The sequence below is a fragment of the Acartia tonsa genome, chromosome 4 (genome assembly GCF_053477335.1).
Source record: "Acartia tonsa isolate MP-2025a chromosome 4, ASM5347733v1, whole genome shotgun sequence".
NCBI classification, from domain to species: domain Eukaryota; kingdom Metazoa; phylum Arthropoda; class Copepoda; order Calanoida; family Acartiidae; genus Acartia; species Acartia tonsa.
In genome coordinates this window covers 37,566,500-37,583,432 of record NC_137263.1, presented here as the reverse complement: position 1 = coordinate 37,583,432, position 16,933 = coordinate 37,566,500, and the positions used below count along the sequence as shown (strand labels likewise).

Below are 16,933 nucleotides of genomic sequence, written 5' to 3'. Positions count from 1 at the left end.
TAACAATATGATGACTATTATACTCTTGTATAAACTATAAATCGATATATTATTACTTTGATGTTGCACCAGATTTTCATGTACTTAATTAAAGTGATACTCTCAGCTTTCTAAAATAACGATACCCCCTTTACCCAATCCTCTCCCCCCATACTGAATGAACGAACTGACCAATAAATGTTAAAAACCTAAATTAACGTCAAATTTTCCCCTGACAATATATACTTTTTTGTTCTGGAGTGCATATTAAAAAAAAGATAGTTATACATAAGATTAGGCTAAACTACAAACCTTAAGAACAATTTTTGGATCAACTGCAGTTCACGGTAAAATATTCCTAGTAACGAATATTTCCAGAAATCTATGAATTTAAAAACGGCCAAACAAACAGATCATACCCGCACACTGTTTTAAGCGGCATAAAAAGGCCTACAAATAATCTGGAATAACCATCAATCAATAATGCATAATTATCTCGCAGTGCAGAGAAATGCGCGAAAAATACCTTTTTTATGCGTTTTTTCTTCAATGAAGCTTTCCCTGTACATCATTAGATTTTGGCTATTTCAGATTATTTGTAGGCCTTCTTATGTCGCTTAAAATGGTGTGCGGATATGATCTGTACGTTCAGCCGTTTGGCAGCAGCCTTTAAAATTCATAGATTTTTGAAAATACTCGTGTGGCGGCTAAAACTTATATTCACAAGCCATAAAATAATTGCCCACCTAATTACTTAAAAATACTTCACTTTAACGAGTAGTGATTGTCCAAATTAAAAGCTACTTTTGGTATGCTATCCTTGCAATTAAAGGAATAAAGGGAAGGTATATTTTTATTAAGTTAATTTATTTCACTTAACAGTACATTTTTACCCCTTCACACACTATTATATTACTGGATATATAGCTTATAATTCCTATAATAGGTGTGCTAATAAATTGGTGGAATTATCTGAAAATAAAATTATGTCTTTAATAAAGAATTTCAAATATAAAAGCTTCTGAATAAAGAAAAATTAATATAATTCTATATTATTTAAATTACAACATATAAACTTTGATCTTAATCATTATCTCTGATTTAGGTAATCTTCTCATTCACAAATAATTTGCAACAAACAACCTAAACAAATATTTTAGTTATTCACAATTTTAACATAATGAATGTCCTTTTAGTTCATGGAAATTTTTAATTGACACAACTCGTTACCAGGATTATTTTACCCTGAACTGTAGTTGATCCCAATTTTTAAAAATACCATACTACCGTTTTTTCTGAGAAATGTACTTGTTTTTGTTTTGCAAAGGAAAATGAGCAGTAGAGAGGAAAAGCGAGCCAAGCGGCTGGAGAATAAAAAGAGGAAAATTGAAGCCTTTTTAAATATTGCAAAACTCAATGAAACCGACAACATAAAGAAACGGAAGGTGGATCATACACCTGAAAATTTTAACCAGCTAGTCAATAGTGCTGAGAATAATGGTAATAATTTAGATAGTAGTTGTTGTGTTGACTTTAGTGTGATCATGTATAAGGATGAAATACAACCAAAGGAGGCAAAGAATTTTATATATGCGTTCCAAGCCCTAACATCACATGATTAGTTTAGATGTCAGAGAACGTATATTTTTACTCTCTAGTTTTAAACAATATTATAATGTATTGAAAAAAGCAACATTAAACTGTCCTATTTTATCTAAGAACATAAGCACATGAATGCTAAACATAAAAAAAGTAAAAGTTTATAATTACATCTCTGATCTACGTTCACCATATTCATTCATGTAACTAGGTAGGTACTCTTTTTATTGTTTTTACTTTAGGTGAGAAAAATGTAGTTACAACCAAAACCGTAGAAGATGATTATTTTACTCTTAAACAGAAATATAGGTAAATATTGATATTTAATTTTGATAATTGGTTTATTACGTACTAGCTGTTCTAGGTGTACTTGAAAATGCGGGGGTTGAATACGACCCCCTGCCCCCCTTTTATTATTTTTTGTTTTTAAAAAGAAAAAGATAAAAAAATCCCCCCTCTTCAAAAAAAAAAAAAAAGCGTGGGGAGTACTCTCCCACATAATAGTTACAAACTTTACTTGGACCTATGGGAAGCTACATTGTAAAAGATAACCATATATAGGTTCAGCGGTTAGCGATATCCTTCGGTACAGACAGACAGAGTTCTTGTTACTATTCTATAAGGATTATTTCTATTTTTTTGAACCAATGATTTGTTGGAAGTATTATAATTTTCTATTTTTTAGGGAGCACCAAAATATTCACAACTTTAATCCAACTTTTCGGTTAAAGCGTGCCGGTCAAGATGCACTTCTTACAAAATCACCTGAGGACAGAATACCTCTGTATCTGAGTGACATCCAAGCTTTATTAACATTCTGTTTGGCTGGTGATGACGCTCCGATTATACCTCATAGGTACTAACACTTGTTTTACTTATAATTAAAGAAAATGCTATCTTCTTATGCCTTAAAAATGTAGACCAATTAGAAAGCAAACACACTGGGAGTTTTTTGCTGTGTCTTGATTTTACAAACATGCCTCTACTTAGACCAAAATATGTTTTTGTTATTATTTCAATCCACACTCCATCCCTGTCTGTCAGGCTCGATTCATTAGGTTGGAATAAGATAGGACACCTGCCATACGAATCAAGTAAAAAAATTTAATGTCTGTCGATCATGAATAGAGACCTGTCAGATCAGATTATGTTATCATGACGTGGAGTAAGCGAAAATTTTCAGAACTTAAACGAATAAAGTATTTCTGTTCTTATTAATGAATTATGTTTAGATGGTGTACCTTAACAAACTGGAGAAAACTGAGCAACATAGTTTGCCTGGTTATAGATGGCATTGGGGCTGAACAATTAATTCAGGAATTTGTCCTTTTCAATATAAAGTCCCTCCATAAAACTGTTTTTAGGATAAATTATTTACTTTACTTTTTATATCATTAGTAGGTATGAAATGGTAGCAGATGATTTATTTTAATTTTTTACCATTTATCATGACCAATTCTATCCTTCCATGGATCGTAAAGGATAAGATAATGAACGATAAATTGATGTACATCTCCAATGATGATAAACAAAATAAATCCTTCTGTAAGTTGATATTATTGGCTGAAAAGTTTGAACACTTCTAGTTTGAACCAACTAATTAAGATTTCATAAAGTCTTAAGCTGACAACTGAGAGAGCGTTAATTTAATAAATGGTTATTAGTTTAATATGCAATCCAATGTCCCCTTTGAATTATTAAAATCTGCCATTAAACAAGTAACAACCAGTTTCATAAAACGTCCTGGTACGCGTGCCTACTTATATTCCTTATTTATAGAGTAAGTAAACTTTAACATAGAAATGGGCTGATTTTCAGAATAAATCCTCTTGTACCTGGATCTGGACTGATCTAGGGGAAGATCTGATGGAGGTTGTTAGTCCTGCTAACTATGGATTCACTATTCCAGACGAACTTGCCCTGGTACCAACATCTAAAAGGTAATGGCTAATGTATTTTGCAAAGAGGACTATCCACGAACAAGAGCACGTGATTCTAAGTACCTTCCAGTATTGATCCTGAGTATTTTCTTTCAGAATATAATAGGTCAATATCAATAATTAATATATTGACAAGAAAATTTATGTTTCACCACTTCAAGTTGAAGAAAAGTAAGAAAATGTCCACCATTTTTCGTTAAAATATTATCAAACATTTTGTTGAGTTCGGGGTGTCTTTAATTGTCCATGTTGTCAAATGATAAAAATATAAAAAAGGCAAAAGCACATTTACTATATCTCATATGTATGTTTAAATTAATGCTAATATGGATTAATTTACAATCTATTTAACACGAGTATTCGCATATGTATCATCAAATATCCATTTTATTAAAAGAATTAGCTTCATAAAAGTTTTCAAAATCAATTAAAATACCTAAAAAAAACATGGTGAAACATAAATTTTCTCGTCAATATATTAATAATATATGGTGACCTATTATATTCTGAAAGAAAATACTTAGGATCAATGCTGGAAGGTACTTAGAATCATGTGCTCTCGTTCGTGGATAGTCCTCTTTAATTTTCAAGCTTTAATGGCAAGTTATATTTTATGGGATAATGCGTGATTTTGAAGGCGGAAAAAAATGTATTGTACATATTAGGGATTTTCCATAACGGACAAAGGTTGCTATATGGATAAAAAAAAATTAAATTAGATAAAAAATATTGCAGAATGCTTGAGAAACTTATTAAAGAACATGGAGGACTAGAATCTGCATTAGAGAGTTTAGACAGGAAAGGAAGTGTCAAGGCATTATTCCCTACAACTTCCAGTAAGAAGAAAAAAGAAGAAATTTCAAATAATAAGGTTAAAGATAAGTCAATAAATGATGATTCCAAGAAAGATAAATCTGAAGATGAAACTAAAAAACAAGAAGATAGTTTAAGGCTGAAACTCTTGCTGAGTGCTAAACAGGAATGTGCTTAATAATTACTAAAATATTACGTGAATTTATCGCTTCAAGGATATACCTAAGAGTTGTGTGAATATTTTTGATAATGTTTTAACAATGGATGTAGAATATACGTCGATATTATGACAGCAGGGGAAAAATTGTTGGTCATCTAGGCTGCTATTTCCCAGGTCATTTATTGGTCAATTCGTTTATCTAGAAGGAGGGGAGCGGATGGGGTAAAAGGAGGGGAAGTGGTAAATCGTTATTTTAGCTCGCTGCTTGTTTCCCTTTAGTAAAGAACATGAAAATATGGTGCAAGATCCAAGTAATAACAAATCCATTGATTTTTTTTATATCCAAAGAAGACAAGAAGAAATAAATAAAAGCAATACACTTAATGCATTTTAATAATACCCGAGTTAACAAGGACCTTGAATTAGTTATTGAATTCAATTGAAATCGCGGAAAAAATTATTATTTGTCCTAAAGGAAACCATATCTTTTTTAAAAGCTAACATGTTCGGTAATATTGAAACTTATTATGCACGAATACCAGATGTTGATTGAGGGATATCCTTTACCAGTTACTGGAACAGATATTGATACCACTAAATTTGTTTATACCAAGGATCTTTATCAAGAGGTTAGAAACATCCATATTTTAGTATTTATCAAGTATTGCATCTGTTCTACAGCCATGATAAAGGCCTTTTAGAAAACGTACAGAAAAAAATAATGAGACACTTTAAAAGTGCACCTCTAATCATTCCCCTTTCAAATGAGAAGCTACATAATCAAAAATCAAATTACAATTTTACATAGCGGATAAAAAAATCTAAGCCCTCGAACGTACTTATCCAAGTTTTTAGTGACTGCGCTACTTTTAAGATGTTATTTGCTACTAACGTCAATTTTACCAAAAAATGTAATTTTAGGTCCATGAGAAGTCCGAATTATTTTCTGTTGACTGTGAAATGTGTTTAACCTCGGATGGCCATGAACTCACTAAGGTATTCATTTTATACCTAGTTTAGGAGTATTTGTCTTATTTATTAATTTTATTATTATGTGACTCTTTCACGTACAGTAATAGTTGAGAATAATTTTAAAAATATATTCAAAATAATTGCGAGGGTAGTTTTTTTCTATTTCTAACCCCTGCGGGTCTACCCATTACCCAAAAATAACCTAACCTGACATAAAGTTACAAACAAACAAGCAAAAAATTTACCCCCCTCCCCTTATTTCAATTTATTTCCAAATATTTACCCTTGTTTTTGGGTTATTATTGCTTTGTGAAAGCTCCTTATTATTATTTACTAATATGCGGTGCCTATGCTTGAATAGTTTTTATATCTAATTTTTTTTATTAAGATTTGTGTAGTAAATGAGAAGCTGGAGGTTGTTTATAAGACTTTGGTGAAACCTGAAAACCCAATTCATAATCATCTTACAAGGTATAACTCTTTCCGTGAGCTATTAGATTACATTTTTTATGTATACTAGCGACTGTGTCCCTAGCATACAGGAAAACTATTGTAGTTATTGTAAGGTTCAAACAAACAAAAAGCTTACTCCTTTTTATAATAATTGGATTAAATCTTGATAAAAAAAGAAAAAAAAGATTCCATTCAGAAATAAATTTTATATATTTGATAGCAAACAAACTCTAGGTACAGCGGAGTGACTGCCCAAGACCTAGAAAATGTGACGACCAGGTTGACGGATGTCCAGGCTGACCTGCGCGCCCTCCTGCCAGATGACTGTATTCTGGTCGGTCAATCTCTCAACTTTGACCTGAAAGCCATGAAAATGATGCATCCTTATATCATTGATACATCCGTAATTTTTAATATCACTGGAGATAGGTAATTCTTTAGGTTTTTTTCGTAGTTTTCGAATTTTAATATAAAGTTTTGCATTCTTGTCATTATCTCTGTTTTAAATATTATACTCGTTAATATCATCAAATTTATTTTTATATAATTTAGACGAAGAAAAACCAAACTGTCAACCCTGACCAGTTTGTTTCTGGAACGGACTATCCAGGTTGGTGGACCCGACGGCCATTGTCCTGAAGAGGACGCCATAGCCGCCCTGGAACTCGTCCTGCTGAAGCTGAAACAGGGATACCATTTTGGAGATGTTCTCCTGGGGGGAACTGTACCAGGGACATAATTTAGTGCTAGAATCTTGAATTTTTATAATAATTTCAAATTGAGGCTATTTAAAAAACGTAAATCGCAACGGTAATTTTATCTTTTAGTAAGTCTTACCAGCATATAATACTATATATCATGATTAATAATAGCCATACCCTTAGAGTCCTCTTTGGGTCGACCATATCATATCCTTCCAATTTTTTTTTCTATGGGCAATTTCTCCAGATGGGCTAGGTACCCTTCCCCAAAAAAGTTATAAACTTTCCCTGAATCTATGAGAAACTTTATTGTAAGTCACAGACTCTAAAGATAGGATCCAGATTTTTACGGAGATACGTAATACTAATATTATATTTGTAAGCTTAGCTGCTTTCCTTGACCAATAACTTAATGTATTTTGTAAATACTGTGTATATCAGCATTAAATTATTGTATTTGCAGGTTTTGAGAAAATTTATAGTCTTGATGATTCTTTTTCTGCTATTCAAAATACTAATAACAAGGATGAAAATGGCTTGGTGGTGGATGAAGAACAAACAAATAATATAAAAAAGCAAGAATTTAAAAGGTACTACCACATTTTTTAAGTATGAGATATTTTTGTCTTTTTGAAAAAGCAAATTTAATATTGTTTCATCTATTAAAATAGATGTTCTTGCATTATATTTATGCTTCTAAAGATTTTCCAATGCATACATGGCGGGATATCCCTACGATTCTTAAGTGATAATCTAGAGAATTCAGAGCATCATCCGCTTGTAATGGTATGCGATACTCTGACACCCAAGAATGTTAGGTTAAGTAACATCCAACAGACAACCAACCCTTTGATTGACTTTTGTCTGAGAAGTCCTAACTGTACATGGTAATGAGATGCGCCTGTTTATAAGCCAAGTCATTCCTCATATTCTAACTATTTCGCGAACCTGACATAGCAGCAGAAGTTGCCATTTTAACGTTTGTAGTTATGACGCGGTGTCAGGCCGAGATTCGAACCTATCACCTCCCCGCCGACGATGTAAAGGTTTTAGTTTTCTTAAATACAAATTTTCCCTTTTTGTAAAAGAATTTTATGAACAATATTATTTCAGGCTTTCTATAAAGAAATTTAAAACTGTTGGTCTCTCAGTTAGCAGCTCTTTACAAAAGTCCTATGAGAAACATCCAGAATTTTTGGAGGGAGCAGCATTGAAAACAGGCAAGAAAAACTATTTTTTTTCTGTTTGACTAATTTTGATTTTGAAAAAATAATTTTTCTGTGATGGTATCTTATTTTTGCAGGATGATATTAACACAAAATCGAATTCTAAAAAATGAAAAGTATATTTTTATAGTTAAAAAAGTAAATATCTTCACGAAACCTAAGTTTCAAACATGATAAATTATGATATTGTGTATTGGAGGAATAAAGTTTTCATATTCATTAAATGATAAAACTTTTTATTATAAATCTTTTACCCTTTCTTGCTTGACTTTTTACCAAGATAAATATGCTGTCATTGTGGAAAGTTTAATATAGCTACTAAAATGTACCTGTTCATATCATATCCTGTAATATAAAGTAGTATGGATTTTAAGGAAAAGATTAAACAATTGGGTTGTGCTTTTCATTGGAGCTTCAGCTATGACTTAAGATTGATTTAGCTTTTTTCCTTTAACAAAACACCTTAAATATCCCGTCTCTCTAAGCTAGAAATGAAGACGTTAGTATAAATCTTAAGTACTATGTAATTTAAGTTTGTCAATGCCAAAAAATCTTATTTTATTTCTTGAACTCGTCTGATATAAAAACTTTGTTTATTTCTTAAATTATTGACGCCAGTGTTATCATTGTAAGATAAACATGTAAAGAGATATCATACGCATATTTTAAACTTGACAATTCAGCAGTTTTGCAGAATTACACATAACCCAAGACAAGAGGATTATTTCAGCTTTTTCTCTTATTTTCTATTTTGTTTTTACATGCCATGATCTTGTGTTTTAGTTGGTAAGATAGTCTTATAGATTGCTAACATGGATATTATTTAAGGGTCTGTTCGTTCAACCAGTAGGAGGAGAGGGGACAGGATAGTGCAAAGGGGGTAATGGTGGTTGAAAGTTATTTTGGAGAGCTACAAGTTTCCCCAGCGTGTCGGAGCCGTTTAATTTTGATGCGGCTCCGGCTCCGCGGAGCCGTATCTGGAAACACGGCTCCGGCTCCTGCTCCGGCTCCTGCTCCGGCTCCTACCTTAAAATTAATATATCAATTTTTGTTCATTATTGAATTTGATAAAATAATATAAAATATTTTGCTTTTATTTGATTAAAGCTATATAAAAATAGAAGGATGTGTGTCTATTTGTTAAGTAACAATAGTTTTTCAGTTTATTATATGGAAATAGACCGTTGCCAAATTATAATATTACTTTAAAAAATCATTTTTAGCTAATCTGGAGCCGGAGCCGTTTTTAACGAAAAATACTGCTCCGGCTCCACCAAAAATGTTGCTGCTCCCGGATCCGGCTCCGAAACGCTGAGTTTCACTATATAAGAGTACATGATAATTATGTGTAAGATCCAAGTAATAATGAATCCATTCTTACAGATATCCAGTCGTTGGATAACGATGTGTCGTTCTTTAATCCTTAACGATACAGGGAGGGGAAGGGCAATAGATTGTAAACTATAAAAATTCTCTAAGTTTTACAATCATGTTCTCTCATGCGTGGATTTAATAACTTTGGAGACTTCAATTTATCGTCCATTGTCGTATCTTTTGAGATCCCTGCAGCTACTAGTGAGAAATGATAATTTTCCGTAACTAATCCTCTTTAATATGGATTCATGTGAAAGCAATACCCTGTAAAAGATAATCAAAGTACGATGTTCTGCTGACTGATAAGTGAAGAAATGTACCCTAAAATTGCGTGCGTCGTAGTTAAAATAATTGGGCCAGCAGTATGTTCAAAGTACAGAACAGATTAGTTTTAAGTGGCGCTGCTACCCTATCATTAATATAGCAAATATTTGTATGCAATTTCGGTGATTTTTTTTGTTTTCATCTTTCTGGCGTTTTCCTCTTTTTTTTCAATTTTGAAAATTTGTATCCCCCTCCCCCCCCCCGACAGAACTATGACTCTGGCAGAGAACAACTATGTTAGGTTAGGTTATAGGCTAGGGGGCTGAGCGCCCGCGGCTAGGCAGAGTAGGGGACCGAGCGCTGCGGCTAGGCAGGCTAGGAATTGAGCACTGCGGCTAGGCAGGCAATGGTGCCGAGCGCCGCGGCCAGAGTTCATAGTTCTTGCTATTTGGCTGTTTATTGAGTGACGACCTGCCAATAATACGCAACACCAAACATTTTAAAAGTAAACAAAAACTGTTAAATGAAATGATTCGTTTCATAACATAATTGCGTTCTCTATTTATTTCAGTGTTTTGAGGACGCTTTTCTTAATTAAATTAAAAGTTCATGGTCAATTAACAAAAATGCTGTTTCTTATGTTGTAAATTAATTTTCAATAAAACTAACAGATGAGCATAAATAATGATTTATGCATATGAACTTACAAATCAACAGAAAAATGTTTTATGATTTAGTTTTATTAAGAGTACTTTTCAAGGTGTACTTTTCTTCAAATAATAGGTAATGATTAACAGTTAGGTCTATTTGGGTTGGGACTGTGAAATTGGATTAAGTATGAAATTGTGTAAATTTAATTCATACTTTAGGTTAGTGTAGAATTTATCAACAAGGTGGGTGGGGATAAAATATATGGATTCAATTTCTTACACAAGGTTGACCATCTGTCCCTATTCCTAAGAAATTCAAACCTAAAATCTTACAAGCAAAGTCTTCAAGGTTTTTTGTTGTTGTAAGTAAAATCATCCTTGAAATAGAAATTTATTTTAGGTTTCATATTTATACTTATACATTAACATACATTATGTAGCCTAGAATAAAACTAAACACCAATGATAAATATTAAGGACAAAATAAGTTATAGAGAAGAGTTTTGACAGCAGTCGAGAAAATTCCTTAAGACTTTTCTAACTGACAGGCGGACAGATTGACGCATGAAATTATAGAGCAGCTTTGCTAGTAAAATATTTAAAGCGATTTTAAATCATACCTACAGGAATTAATTCTAATAACGCAACGTATATCTTCGAATTATGAGTTTACAATTGTACCAGATTACCATATACTCTAATGAGTGAAACTTGTAGCTGGCTAAATAATGATCCACCCTTTTATCCTCTCCTACTGTATGAATAAACTGACAAATAAATGACAAGTGAAATAGCAACTTAAATTGACAACAATTTTCCCCTGTCATAATATCCACGTTTATTCTACAACCATTCATGGGAGGAATACTTTCTAAGATCTTAAATTACATATAAACACCTATTTTACGTTGAAGAACACATTCTTCTGCAACATGTGTATATAAAGAAAATAATCTAAGATTTCAAAATATTTCAACGTATCATTCAGCAAAAGTGTCAATCAATAATTAATAAGAAATTCGCCATGTGCGAAAAAAAGTAATAATATGTGAAATATAAATGCGCAATTTTGGTAACAGCGTAAATTTGTACTATGTAAATATCTGCACTAGGAACGAGATTTCTAATGATTTATTGTTTGGAGGAAGGGTGCTGTGTACTTTGTCTTATTCACGTGCAGATTATATAGAAAAATCACTCAACTTCAATATAATACTAGTAGCTTCGCCTCTAGGGGCTTTGCCCTAAGAGGTTTAATCAAACCAATTTTTCGTATTTTAGATTTATAAAAAAAAAATTTAAATTTTTTTTATTTGGGGGGGGATTTTTTATTTTTTGGGGGGTTTGGGGGTGTCCCACCTCCTAAGAAAATAGTTTTAAACCTTCCCGGGACCTATGGGAGCTACCCTGTAAAGGAGTACCCGATCTGTTCAGCGGTTAGCGATATCCTTTGCTACAAACAAACAGACAGACACATCGTTCTACTTTGTATTATAGATTACTTGGTGATTTAAAATATTATCAACCCAATGGTTTTACTTTACACCTATTCTAAAGGGGGAGGCGGAAGTGACACTTTTTGAAACCAACACTAAAAGTCAAAGGAACTGAACTAAATAAAGAGTTACAGCTCTGAGATTTGACATGGCAGTTGCTTTTAAGAGGTACGATATGGAACTGTGAAGAAACCGCCGTTTCCCGCCGATTTTTTGCCTTTTCTCGCCAAATGCAAATGTAAGGAACGACAGGAAAGAAAAAAGGCTGCAAATGCAGGAGACGAGAAATGTGGTTTTACTGGAAGTATGATGCCGTTCAATAAGTATATTTACACTTGACACTTTGTTTAATATGGACATATTTGAATTAATAAAGTGTCGTGTCAAAATATAAGGGAAATTTTTATGAGTAAAAAAGTTTATCTCAAATGAATGAAAATTGCCTAATTTGGCGAGAAAAGGCAAAAACAAAATTCGGCGGAAAACGGCTGGAGCAGCGGTTCCACCGCCGTTTCTTCACAGTTCCATAATGTACCTCTCTAAAGCAACTGCCATGTCAAATCTAAGAGCTGTAACTCCAGATTTAGTAGAGGTCCTTTGACTTTTAGTTTTGGTTTCAAAAAGTGTCACATCCGCCCCCTCCCTTTATATTTGTTTGGTTTGCTCTGTTCTATTCTGTTCATGAGATCTTATTTGATGCATTTTGATAAAAAATCTGTGATGATTAGGGGGATGGTTGTACGGTCAAACGTCCTTCAGAAAAACAACCCTTGGATTGAATGAGTTTTGTCAGGAAGTCCTAATTAAATTGTTCTGGGTTTTGACTGAAATGTGCCAGGGATGTCCACTAAAACCATTTATGTCGCGCACCTGACCAGAAACAGTAGAAAACATTTTCAACGTCTTTAGTTATCACGCGGTTTTGGACCGAGGTTCGATCCTATCACCTTCCCGCAATGACAACGAGCGGATGCGTTGCAAAACACGCCACTGTCGCGGGTTGAAAAAATCTTACATTTAAGTAAAAAAATGTATTGAGTTCGGCCTCTGGTATCTTTGATTTGGAAAGTATTGAGAGTGTGTTGGAGCTTGGTCAGGCTGCGACTTTCCAATATGATATGAGCATCACTCATTTTGATTTTAATATTTCAGGTGAGAGTATTGAGAGTGTGTTGGAGCTTGGTCAGGCTGCGAATTTCCAATATGATATGAGCATCACTCATTTAGATTTTAATATTTCAGGTGAGAGTATTGAGAGTGTGGTGGAGCTTGGTCAGGCTGCAGCTTTCCAATATGATATGAGCATCACTCACTTGGACTTTAATAACTACACAGATACTGACAGGATAGTACAATAAGAAACAAAAAAATATAGATTTTGCATGTATGTTTTCCAAGGATTCTTTTACAATCTTTGGTTAAATTTTCCTAGAATGGACATTTTTATGAAACCATTAAAAATTACGGCATCAAAGACCGTTTGAACTCTATGGGAAAAACCTATTTTTTATTTTAAAATTTGTATTACAGCTTCTTTATTTAATAGGTATAAATAAAAAATACAGGGGGGTTAGTTTTAAGTTTGTTTGTTTATTATTTCGAGTTTGGGTTAGGTTCTATTGGGTACTGGGTAGCCCCGCAGTGTTAGAGCACCGGAGGGTTATTCCCGTAGCGGTTAGATAATGGGGGGGGGGGGGTGGGGGGGGGGGGGGTGGTAGGTTCACTCATTGATTTAATTGATTAAAATGACTTTATTTTGGAGTCTTGGAATACAATGTCCAATGGACAAAAAGAAAAATGAAAACAACTGTGGAATTGAAAACTATTTTAATAAATCTTTACTATTATTGTACTGTTAACAATAAACAGGATGTGCAAAGTAGAGGAGCTTTGCAAGAGTATGTACCAGCACACTTCAGTCAACGGGCTCTTCTTATTGATATGCAGTGGCGGCCAGGGGAATAATGCCGTTGCAGCCGCCAGAGTACTTAAAGCTCCATTGTGATAGTTTATTGTTGTTATTTTTTTCTATTTTTTTAATATACATGAAAATTTACAAATCTACAAAAAAATTAAAAAGCATAGCTAGCTATACTTTAACTAGCATATATCCGACTGTCTGTGCAATTCGTTTAACAAAGATGGAATTTACATAGCTGCTATGTAAGAAAACTGTTTTAAATGTATGTGAATTCCTGCATCCATACAATATATTTTAGCATATAACAACATAAACAGTAGGATGTGTGTGTGTAGCATTAGTTTCTTAGTGTTTGACCTCTAATTCTTTTTTTAAAAAAAGATTTTTTAAAATTTTTACCTGTCCAGAGACCACCTAGAGGCATTTAGCTCCTGAACCTTGAGGCCTGCAGCTCCTGAACCTGGTGGCCTAACCAAAAAATCTTAAAACTTGGGAAAACTCATTATATAAGAATGATTTTATCTTTAATAACCTATCCTCTCAGCACAAAGATTAATTAAGCCTATACACCAGGTTTACGCAAATGTGTCAAAACTCTCCCCCCCCCCCCACCCCTCTTATGGCTAGCTCAAGCTCCACGTTAAGTCCATTTTGACTTGACACGCTTTCTCATGGGAGCTCCTCATTATTAAGATCCCAGTATGCAGTAAGATTGTTTTGCCTTCTTTTTAACCCCCTAAAAAGTGACAATCTCACAAATATAATGTAAGTTGAACCCCTTGACAAATGTTGTGCAGGACACGAGATCACAATATGATAGTAAATATTGAAGTTAAACTTTTTATCAAGAAATATTCTCACGGTGTATGTAAATGTCTACTATCATGTTCTTAACCCCTTTAGCATTTCATTGATAGGTCATTCTGTTTAGACGTGATGTTGTCATGATAACGTTGTTAATAGCGAATCTACTCTAATTTAATTTATCTGTTCGTCCGTAATGCTATAGGGGAAATATTATTTTCTCAGCTGCAATTTAAGCTAGACTGCTGATTCTTTTGAAGAAGTTATTTCTCACAGCATCTTGTAAATTTACTTGGTTCGTTAGTTTGTTGGTCACTGAAAATCTGCTCATGACTCATTTGTCTAATTGCCCATCCATGAGTTCTTTTGTATGCTTAACATGAAGGTTAAGTTGTTGAAAAGTGTAGGAATTAGTATTAAACAGTTTTCAGTGATGGCCGAAAATCATCTAAATATTATTTTACTGGCTGTTTGACTTCTTTTTCTCGATTTGGAGATCTCATGAAACATTGGGTCATGTCTTAATTCTATCCTATTATATAAAGTAGTAAGTCTTTTTTGTCTGAATCTTATGATTTCTATAACCAATGGACCGATTGAGTTCTCTATTTTAGGTAAGCTTCACAAAGGTATCTGGAGGGTTTAAAACTATTTCATTTCAAGATTTAAGTCTTGGGATGGATTTGGGCAATTTTCTGCATTTCCCTACCCTTTTCGAATACAGAGCCTCTAGAAGCTAGGGGCGCAGCCACTAGTGTACTTTCAAGTAGAGATAATAAATACAAGATCTAATACAACAATATCGGCTTGATCTAGTACCCCTTTATATCAATACCTATACCCATGTAACTATGGTGTATCAATCAATCAAATTGAGTCACCTACACGCGTAGAGTAAAGATTAATTTGCATGTATTACAAACATAATCAATTATATCCCCTTTAACACTTTATGCAAGTTTCTGTGCAGACTAAGGCAAAATGGATAAATCCTTAATTTGATAAAACATCAGATTATCATTTACTCTAATAAAGTAAAACTTGTAGCTGGCTAAAATAACGACCCCCCCTTACCTTATCCCCTCCCCTTCTACTGGATCAACAAACTGACCAATAAGTAATCTCTATGTTAGCAACCTAAATTGACGACAATTTTTCGCCTGTCATAATATCCAAGTATATTTTATATCCATTAGGGGAAACGATCAGAGGAGATCATTGTTTAAACATGATGGTGTCATTTGTTTACATTTTCTTCAATAAACTTTGGAGTTACCCCCAACATATCATATTGACCCCATAATAAACTGTGGCCCAGTGACTGTTCAGTTTATACTTCGCAGGGTCAAGGGAACAGGATTCTGACAAAAAAATCTAAGTGAAATTTTCCCTATTTCCTAACAACCTATTTCCTTCCTCCCCCCCTTCTTGCCCACTTCCCTTTAGTTACTATTCAAAGTTTAAGCAATTTCAAATGGAATTAATTGGCACCAAACAGAGATACTTTCATGATTTATATTTTGTCATTGTTTATATGATCTGCTGGACAATACGTTTCGCTCCAGAAATTTATCTTCCACCAGAGCTCTGTTTTATGAAGGTATCATGTTTTTTTTTTTATAAATTAGCCACGAAAATTAAAATCCTAGGTTCACGAAGGACTAACAATTGACTAAATCCTGTAATATATTTTACAAATAGGTAAAATTTCTTAGAAACGCATAGTTAATCGTAAAGCAAATATTTTCAGAAGACGTAAAATGTATTATAGTTATTGCATCGTATTATAGACAGCTTTCGCTGTTATGAAAATGAAAAATCAAAAGACTACAACCAGTTTTGTTAGCCCCGATGGGCAGACGGCCCGTTCGAACAAAACTGATAATAACTTTATAATTTGATCATATAATACGATAATATACTTATTATTTCAGTATGGCTGAGATACGGTTGTAATCCAGGAGATCTTGAAGTCATACTTAAAATGAATTCTTTATATGAATATTTGTGATCATTTTATTATTTTAATAATTTTTAAAGAAAAAATCTTGCTGCAAAATAAAATTTATTTTTAACTAAATATGTTTATAATAGCACCAATGAATATTTACATATATTTTTAATAATAATTCGTAACAAACTTTGTACAGTTAGAATTCTGATTAGTTTAGAATCAAAATATTTTTATGCTATAACAAGAATGGGTACGTTGATAACAATGAATTAATTTTGCTATGGCAAGTTAGACAATAATGGAAGGCAGGATTATATAATATGTTCTGAATAGATTAAAATCAAAAGCATGCATAAGGGGGTGTATCCACCCACCTGGCAAAAATAAGGGGTCCATACTTCTTGACAAAGGTAGTCACCCCCCTGAAACAGCTTAGGAGGTTTTCATACATTATTCATATAGCAGATAGACAAAGAACGGCTGAAAATTTTCTCTATTACTTTTAGCCAAAAATAATTTAATATTAAAATAAAACTAAGGTATGATATTTGTTTTTGGTTAGGGGGGGGGGGGTTGGTAATCATATTATAGGCGTGATTTTTTTAGGAGTGTTGTGGTACCCTCTCA

The 16,933-nt window shown here is 33.2% G+C and overlaps 1 protein-coding gene across 1 annotated transcript; it reads left to right on the top strand.

The window, feature by feature from the left end:
- The first annotated feature begins 1,288 nt into the window (after positions 1 to 1,288).
- LOC145317064 (uncharacterized) lies at positions 1,289 to 13,687 on the top strand. Its single transcript, XM_080157946.1, has 15 exons — positions 1,289 to 1,479; positions 1,821 to 1,887; positions 2,264 to 2,434; positions 2,811 to 2,895; positions 3,397 to 3,518; positions 4,254 to 4,497; positions 5,034 to 5,120; positions 5,413 to 5,487; positions 5,852 to 5,934; positions 6,151 to 6,345; positions 6,469 to 6,648; positions 7,082 to 7,207; positions 7,731 to 7,837; positions 12,870 to 12,975; positions 13,500 to 13,687. The coding sequence occupies exons 1-15, from the start codon at positions 1,311 to 1,313 to the stop codon at positions 13,630 to 13,632; spliced, it is 1,950 nt and encodes a 649-aa protein (XP_080014072.1). The 5' UTR covers positions 1,289 to 1,310; the 3' UTR covers positions 13,633 to 13,687.
- The last annotated feature ends 3,246 nt before the right edge of the window (positions 13,688 to 16,933 follow it).

Excerpts from the sequence above, each read along its gene's own strand:
- LOC145317064 (XM_080157946.1), top strand. The coding sequence starts at position 1,311 with ATGAGCAGTAGAGAGGAAAAGCGAGCCAAGCGGCTGGAGAATAAAAAG. Across the intron at positions 5,121-5,412 it reads CCAAGGATCTTTATCAAGAG|GTCCATGAGAAGTCCGAATT; the intron begins GTTAGAAACATC and ends ATGTAATTTTAG. Across the intron at positions 5,488-5,851 it reads ATGGCCATGAACTCACTAAG|ATTTGTGTAGTAAATGAGAA; the intron begins GTATTCATTTTA and ends TTTTTTATTAAG.